Source organism: Haliaeetus leucocephalus, unplaced genomic scaffold (assembly GCF_000737465.1).
Source record: "Haliaeetus leucocephalus isolate CR32 unplaced genomic scaffold, Haliaeetus_leucocephalus-4.0 Scaffold240, whole genome shotgun sequence".
In the NCBI taxonomy this organism is placed as follows: Eukaryota; Metazoa; Chordata; class Aves; order Accipitriformes; family Accipitridae; genus Haliaeetus; species Haliaeetus leucocephalus.
In genome coordinates, this window is record NW_010972676.1 from 4,989,999 (window position 1) to 4,999,100 (window position 9,102).

General features: G+C 41.0%; 1 protein-coding gene across 1 annotated transcript in view; it reads right to left on the reverse strand.

Moving 5' to 3' along the window:
* SLC25A36 (solute carrier family 25 (pyrimidine nucleotide carrier), member 36) overlaps positions 1 to 221 on the reverse strand; it is a 33,528-nt gene extending 33,307 nt beyond the window's left edge. The window contains exon 1 of the mRNA XM_010568267.1: positions 95 to 221. Within this exon, the coding sequence (XP_010566569.1) occupies positions 95 to 135 (41 nt within the window). The 5' untranslated portion in view covers positions 136 to 221. The remainder of the gene's footprint in view (positions 1 to 94) is intronic.
* Between the last annotated feature and the right edge of the window lie 8,881 nt (positions 222 to 9,102).

Here is a 9,102-nt window from a genome sequence, read left to right on the forward strand (position 1 = left end):
GGGGGGGGGCGGCCGGCCCCACCTGACAGCCCGCGCGGAAGGGCCAGGATCGGGGCCAGCGCCCGCTCCCCCGCCGGACAGCGGCTTCACCTACCCGCCGGCGAAGAGATGCACCAGGGTGTCTCTCTGGCTCATTCTCGTCGCCTGCGCCCGGGCGGGAGGGAGAGCTGCCGGGCGCTTCCGCCCCACGCTCGACCGAGCCGCTCCTTGCGGGGCTCAGCATAAATACGCACCGCGGCCGCGCGGCTTCCTGCGGGGAGAGGGGGGGGCAGGCCGGCGGCCTCGCTCCGCCTCCCGCTCGGAGCCGCTGCGGCAACCGCCGGGCGTGGGGGCCTTCCTCATGAATATGCAACACCCCCCCCCCCCCGGTAAGCAGAGTCCGCCATTGGCTGGAGGGGTGCGACGTCACCGCCGCGCTCCGCCTCATAAGCTGAACGAGGAGGCTATTAGTGGCTGTCTCGAGGCGGCAGCTGTGAGCGCGTGGGGTGGCTGTGAGGGGCCAGGCCCTCCGGCGTCCGTGCTGTAAACGCCTCTCTTGGGGGTCTCCGCTCCTTTTTCCCTCCCTCCCGGCGGTGTGCGCGCGGAGCTCGCTGGGGCCCGCAGCCGCGGGCTCCCCGCCTGAGGCGCGGGCTGGCCCTGAGGGAAGGTCACGTGCGGCAGCTGCGGAAAACAGGGGAAGAGAGACGTGAAAAACGATCCCTGGGCCTTCAGTGCCCGAAAGCAGTGGTGTCAGCAAGGCGTGCAGTGGCCTTAGTTTTTGCATTATAGGTCATATCCTCAGCGTGAAATGCATATTGGCTTTTGCAAAGCGAGAACATTGAAATTTGCCTAACTACTGCATAAGCTACATCCCGAAAGGATGTTTGCCTCACTGCCACTAAATTAGGCCTTAAGGTGGGAAATATGTAGTTGATATATTCCAGGCATCAATTATATTTTATAGTTTGTAGGCAATAAATGGGCAGAAGCAGAATATATAGCTTCTTCTGATGAGATAAGACATCCAGTAACTCAAGTAATTAAAGGATGTGTAGATAGATTTGTGAAAACACAGAAAAACAGACATGGACTCAAGGATGAGTGAAACTGAGAACACAAGTAAGAAGATAAGGGGTGATTTGTTAGCATGAGAACAGCATTTTGGGGGTCAAAGATTATTTGACATGAAAGATACGAGAAGAACAAAGGAAAAACAGAAGTTTAACATGAAAATACTGAAAAGTGCGACTGGAGGAAAACGACAGGGTTAAAAGTGCAGCCAGAGGAAGACTACTGACTTCATCCCTTGCAGATCCCCGAAGGCCCTGCCGAACCACAAGAGATGCGCACAAGTGGGGGTGGTCTGGGGTGGAGTTATGTTAATAGATACCTGAAATATTAAAATAACCCCTTGGAAACGCCATGAGCACAGTGTATGAAAAGGCGAGTTCGGGTATAACCGGCGTGCCTCTGGTTTTGACCATGCGCCCAGCGCTGTTTGCCTTTGTTCTGTAATAAACTTGTAAAATTCATTAAATTCAGCATGAGTGCATTTCTTGCACAAAGCCACTGAAGCCATGCATCTACCCAAAGAGTCACCCAAACGTTAACTCCTTGGGAGTGTTTCTGATGTGAGTATCATGACTCACTGGATGACTTTTGTCTTCTGTTTCTTCAAAAATAGATGGGTAAGGGAAAATAAATACTGCGACGCAAGAAAATTCTTAACATCACACGTAAAAACCTTGTCCAAGTCAACATTTTGAAAATCCAAGCACCTAAAAGCAAATAAGTGACTAGTTAAATTGTCATGAATGTCCACGTAATAAATACAAAATTCTTCCAAAATATAAGGAGCTATTTCATAATAGCACAACAGTTTTTATTCTCTGTATTAATAAAACAAGCATGCATTTTGAAGCAGTCATTTCTTAAAACAAGAAAGCCTCCTCTGAGAAGATGAGCTGATGTGGAAGACACAAGTAAGCTAGAAATGTAATATGAAATTTTGCAAGAGTGGTGGGAGTTGAGGAGGAGGTTGGGTGGGAGAAGGCTTGGAGAAATGCGAGATGTGGAGGTGCTGGGGGAAAAAGTGGTTACATTGAACTGAGACAAGTAAAAGTAGGACAATGATTTTGCAGGGTGTTCTGCATTGCTACTCCACACAGCATGTAGTTGAAACTAGTGAACAAATGAGTGAGAATTGTTCCAAAATAGAAAGCCAGGCAAGACTTTCAGAAGTCTGTAGTATACGTACATGAGACATGTTAAACTTAACATTCAAAAAGTGAGAAAGGATCATGTGCAGCTTGGCACAAGGTGTCACACGGGAAAGAGTAAATATAGTCAGGTTAATTAAAACAGATAAATTATTCTGAGTGCACTGGAAAACTCTACCAGTGATTTTATTAAATGCTGCATGAAAGATAAAGGGTCATATGCCAAATACTTCGTTTGAGGTCATGAGTCCAAATTTTTTCCAGTTCCCTCAGGAGCTTAAGAGGGAACAGAAGATGGGTTTTCTGCAGGCCATGTGATGCCATCCAGTAAGCATATGTCCCAGTAAACTCAAAAGAATATTAAATACCAGACAAAGACTCTGCTTTATTCTGTCTCTGTGTAGGGGACGTCCTAATCAGGGAGCTACTAACTTGACCTGACACTTATGGCTTGCACTGTGACAAATGAAAAAATGCGATGATTTTTATGAATGCTTATTGAATAGTAAGAAAAAGTAGAGCTATTGAAATATCGTATTTATATTATTAGAAGCTTTGTAATTTAAAAAAAAAAAATCTTTTTATAGAAACTTTAGATATTCCATTGAAACATTTAAAAGGCCTGAACTGAAATATTTTCAATTTTTATTAGGAGTCTGAAGCACTCTGATTCAAAATTATTTGCAGGATTTCTTGAGAACTGTCTTTAAGAATACTTTTTCTTCTATTCTCCATGCTAGGCTGGACTGCATATCCCATAATGTTTGATGGATATGGATTCTTACAGAGCATTTCCCCTTTCATCCATCAGGGAGAGGTAAGTGTGGAGAGGAAATGCCATGTGGGATCACACTTGACAGCCCAGAACATAAATAAGAGCATCCAAATTGCATGAGGTCCCATTTTCAAAAGATCTTATTCATCTGGGTCTTTGTAAGATTCTATTTTTTCCATAATTTTATTGCAAGACCTGCATAAGTCTTCTACTGAATCCTCTGTCATTTTTACCTCTTGTTTCTTCAGAAATAATAAAATAAAAAAACAAACATTCTGTTGGGTTTTGGACTTACTTTTCCTACCTGCTTGGTGTAACTAAGGCGTGTAATAGGACTCAACAAAGTTGCAATAAGGGGAAAAATGCATGACAAGAAATTAAGCCCTTGTTTCTATGTTTTCTAGCTCTGAATTTTTCTCAGGATACCATCCACATAGCATGTGCTGCACTTTTCCTCTTGTAGTCTTTGAACAGAAAACACCCTCTCTTAAATTTCATCAATGGCTTTCTGTGTAAAAAAGAGCAATACAGAAACTTCTCTACCTTCATGATGTACCTATTTTTTCCTGTTCTTTTATGGTAGCTTAAGGTGGGTTAATATATTTTTTCCATGCAGCAGAATTTCTGCTGCTATTTTTCAATTAGGTTTCTAAAAATTGCATTTGTCTTTCTATTCGGGACTACTGTGTTGCATTCTTCCTCTTATTATTACGGTTGTAATAACCCTCGGTTTTTCCAATATTTATATGACAACATTACACAAGTTTAAAATACACAGGAAATGAGATCATAACTCCACTTTTGAAACATAGATTTAGTGTAGTCATGGCTCTGTTTACCCTTTAGTGTACTTTAAACAAGCACTTGCTATCTTTTGCCAGTGCCAAGGTTAGCCCTTGTGAACCAATAGAAAACAATTCCCCTGTGAAATAGTATTTGTACTAAGCAACTTATTTTAAAATATTTAACATTCTTAGACACTCTGTTTATCTAAGTGATACATTATTCCCTTTCCTAACCAAGCTCACAGAAATATATTTTCAGCCTTCAAGAAATGTGAAAACAAGGTTTATTCAGCTGGGAGTTTTGATTCTGAACCATTTTAATGCACTTCTTTCTCCTTCTACATCATTTTCCTGCTGTGAGATAAAATTATTTATTTATATCATGCTGTAATGGATGTATGTATTACATGGTCATGTGGAGAAAGGGAAATTTGTATCCCTGGGGGACTTGAAAAGTAGGAAGGATCCTTCAGTCTGACAAATTCCTCAAGTTGGTGTGAATGAAAAAAACAAAACAAAACCAAAACAAAATAAAAAAACAAGGCCCAAACCCCTTTCATGTTGATGAATGGAGAAGTGAGGTTGGGGAACAGAAGACAGTGACACAGAGCTCACCTAAGGCCCTGGCTCAGGCAATAACATATGAATAAAGCATGCTGTCTGTGGCCTGTGGTGCTTCTGAGACCTGGAGGCAGAGGTCAGCCATGCTTTCAGGGCCTCGCAAGGCACAACTAATGTTATCAACTTGCCAGCCCTGAGATGCTGAGTAGTGAGATGGAAGAAACCAACTTCCCTTGACCAAGGCAATCTATGGAAGTTGCTCAAAACACAGTAAGAGGCACAGCTGTGGTATGCTGCTTTTCCTCTTCCTAGGAACTACTGTTTCCTAATCTCTTTTATGCCTTCTTCAAATGACCATTCCATCCACCATGCTCTGTTTCTCTCCAATCATGATGAAAAGCTAGAGGAGATTTCTTAAGGTACTCCATCTAAATGCATGTATTCAGGAATTATAAGATGTGTAGAATTAAAAATTACAAACACTCAGAATTCAAGCCTGTGAAGTTAAGTTTTTATTCACTTCCTTTAGTCTTCCTAATACTCCAAGAGCATATAGAAGAATGAATGAATGTAGACTATTCACAGAATTGTGGCAACTAACTTCATTTTCTCCTTTTAAAGTATTTTTTATTTCTAAGAACTCAACCCATACAATTTGAAACATTTTCAGAGCACTTTTCATTTGGTAGAATACACCATATTTTCTTTAAATTTCACAAAGTAATATTTTGTGTACTCGCACTTGGTGTGGGCTATCCTGAGGATGTGAGAGGTTCTCCTTTGTTTCTTTGAGAAGGAATAAGATTGAGCATATCATCTACTGCACAGGGAATGAGGTGGGAGTAGAGAAGCAATATGCCTGCTGAAAGGCAGGGTTTTCCAGGGCTTAAAACCATAGGCACCCTGTTGCAGGGCCAGAGTCAGTACAGAGTTACAAAGTGTCTATGCCTAAAGTGTTACCACAGATGGTTGTGTTTGGGGTTTCCAGGGGATTAAGTACCGGGAAGCTATCCCATTAGGGAATCCTTGCATTTGAACTTTTGTAATGTTCCCCTCTCATGGATGTCATTACAGAAGGAGGCTATGCCTGCAATTTCCACTGCTTTCAGCAGTAATATTATTAGGAATGTTATTTCTGATGTATTTATTCTTCATCTGAATACAATAGATTTTCATTTCAGTCAGTCATGTATAGCATTTTTGGGCCCAGAGTTATTCTCCTTCCTTTCATTATAGCATACATAGCACAGAGCAGGCATGTCCAAAAGGTATTTCCCAGCACCATTCTTAGCTACTTGCCTCCTCCAACTACTCTTTAGATCAGCTAGGCAAAGCAAAATGCCTGCATCTTGGAGGGTGAGAGTAGGTATCAGTGGGAACTAAGATGGGCTTGAAGGTTCATATATGTTCAAGTCTATTTTCACTGCCTTGTTGGTGAAAATAACAGAGAACTTGTCTTCCTGCACAGTCTTTGTGCAAGTTAGTGGGCCGTTGAGCTGATGAGGTCCCTTCATGTTTATCACCTGCATGTTTAACAACTACCTTTCTGCTTCAGTATCAATTCATTTACAGTGAATAGTGGTTAGTTGTGAAGTGAAGAATTGCAAAGAACAAGGTAAGGATTACAAGCTAGATCAATTATAAGAAGGTGAAAGACAAGAATTGTGTTCAAGAGTTTTCCATTGAGGTTTTTTTGAGCAGTAGGCATGTTTTCATCAACTTCTACAGAAGATTTATCAGTTTTGTATCAGAACTTAAATACTGAGTAGTTCCTTTGTGGAGGAAAGGTCTAAACTAAGCTAAGTGTAAACTTGGAGCCTTAGAGTGCAAGAGTCCTAGATTAAAGAGAAGACGGAGATGCAGGTGACAGTTTAGCAAGTAAGGTGTCAGAGACCACAGATGGTTCTGTGTGGTAAAAATACTAAGCAGCAGAAGTTACTTAAGAACCTAATGAGGAAATTGGTAGGATAAACAAAGTGGGAATGGCTAAAGGTAGCTGGTACTGCAGGGTGAGCTGCAGGTCAGATGAGGTACACACAAGTATGCTAAGTGAGATAAAGCCTGAGGACTTGGTGGCAAGGAATTGTGAGTGGGGTGTTACTCCAAGGGGGAAAACAGTGAGCTGCTCTCGCTAGGAAGTTAGGAATGAGACTTTAAATTACAACTTTTGTGCTTTGGAAAAGGAGTAGTGGGTGACTAGGGCTTCCTGTTTTCATACAGTTTTCTCTGTTCCATTAAGTGCATTTTTAAAAGTAATTTGATTCAAGATTTGTGAACGGATGAGGTCATTAAACAGCCAGCATCAATTTCCCTATGTGTCTGGCTGAGAAATGAGACTTGACCTAGTGTTTATTAATGACACTGAGAAATTGAACTGCTTCATTACTGCTAATGAAGACCTAGCAGAAGGGTTAAATTTAGATGTAAAGTAAGCCTCTGGGAAGAACTGGATGGGTTTCTTTAGTAGATGGTGTATGAGATCAAGAGGGTTTGTTGTTTGGGTTTTTTTTCATTTAAATACCGTTTTCCTGATGGTTTATCTAGTTTGTTTCTATAAACTGTTCAAAATGGGGGAAGATGATGGTTATGCTTTCACATACAATGTTCTTTTTCTCTCTGCTAATATATTCAGAGAGCTTTTCAGTGAAGGGAACTTTAGTCATATAAAACCCAAAATCTTAAGATTGTACCATAAATAACTCATTTTCTGACTTGTGCGACTCAGACTTGAGTGATAAATACCATCAACATAAATGATGAGATTAGGTTTTTTGTTGCCAGAAATTGGACATATTTTAAGTTTGGATCTGGAATCATAGCAAGACTTTACAAGGAATGTTTTTTAGCTCATGAAGTGTACTGATTCTGAAAGTGAATAAAAAGAGTGTGTTTGTACTGGTCTTTTGAAATTGTAGGAGTGAATTTGTGTAAAGGTGTAAAGTTGGAGGACCTCTACTCCATCCTAGCTAAAGCTGACCACTTAACTCTGAGAAATTAAAGAAGTGCTCTGATTTTATTAATACTCTTCTATCAATCTGTATATGAATATATTTTTAACTCCATTTCACAAGTTAGTACTTGCAGAATGAGAGAAGTTGGATGTTTAACTGAAACCATTCAATAGATCACTGATGGGTTTAGAAATAACCTTTTGACCAAAAAGGCCAGCAGGGATACTGTGGTAAACAGCTTCCTCTATACTTTGTGTAGGCCTTTTCTTGAGAATGGAGCAGCCTTTGTTCCTTGAGGACAAATATATTTGTATGTCTATTGCTCGGTGGCTTGTTTATCTGAAGTTTGTAGCTTACAGAATCTCTTTAGAACTATCCAGAAGATAAAGCGGAAAAGGACAGGGAAAAGGATAATAAGTAGGGAAAAAAAGAAGAGAGGAGCAGCTGATCTTCTTCTTCAAAAAAAAAAGGGGGTGTAGGGATATCAATGGCATGAAAATGAGGACTGGGAGAGTGGTATATGTAAGACTGAGAAAGAATAGAAGGCAGGACGATTTGCAAACAAAGAGTGAAGGCAGGTTAGGTCATAACAATACTTGAAGGTGCTTGTTAGGGAAAGTATAAGCCCTATGTGTTGAAAATTGGATTTTAGAATTGGGAACATCCAGGTACTTACTGGAGAGACAAGGAAGCAGTTAATTCTATTGTACGTGGCCCTTGTGAGAGCTGTGGAGAACACTTTGCATGACTTAGGCTGTCAGTTTTCAAGACAGGTGTATTCAAACTGAATCAGGTGTACAGAAGAGCAATTCAGGGTATCTGGAGAATGGATGGCTTATATCAGAAAACACTTAAGAGATTTGTTTTGTTTAGGCTGGGCAAATAAAGGCTAAGACAAGATATGATTGCTGCCTATAAATACGCCAAGGGAATAAACTACAGGGACCAGAAAAGTAAAATACTACATAAGCTAAAGGTCAATATTAGCAGAGTTACCAGAGGTCATGAATAAATCCAGGTTGAAAAGAAGTGAGTGGTTTTCTACAGCACTTGGAGTCTACAGTGGAAGATTTAAAGTGCTGTATGCACCCTATGCTCAGATGAGTCTCAAACTGTGACAAGACAGGTAAGGTTACCATGTGAAGGCATCCTTCTTTTGAAAGATGCAAATCCATCATGCAATTCTGCTTCAGCCCATCTCTAAAGCATGGGCTTCTGTCCTTACCTTACTTTGAGACTGGTGCATAAACCATGTCCGATGGATCAGAAATTAGCTTCCTGATGTCAAAAGTTTAAAAGATTTGAGAAATTTACTCACTCCTGAATAGAATGAAGCAGAACCTCTGCCATTTTTCATGAAAAGGCAGAAGGAAGACCAACTCATTTAGAAAAGGTGAATGTGTGACTGCATAGGTTTTGCACAGCTGGAGTAACCACAACCAAGGAACTTAGTACTACTGTGGTTACTAACTGCATCTCACTGTTGTATTTGTTGGAAAAGGCTGGGTATAAGTGGAGAGGAGGGATCACAGCAGCACATGTTGGTCTCTGTGGTGTGTTGGCCTTTAAGGATTAATGTAAGCAGCGTGATTTGGACAACCGAGCAAATCCAACCATCTTAGACATGCATGGAGGCTATAGAAGTCTTTTCAGGCCACTAGCAGTTGCCTAGCGAGTCAGCCACCTTGCTGCCCTCACTTGATAAATGTGGCTTAATAATTAATTTCCATCTGGAGATGTTATTTCTCTAGCTTGTCTAAACCTGGACAAGGAATTTCCTGACTCAGGTGTACATTAGGGAGCTAAGCTTCATTATTGGTAATGAACCAATG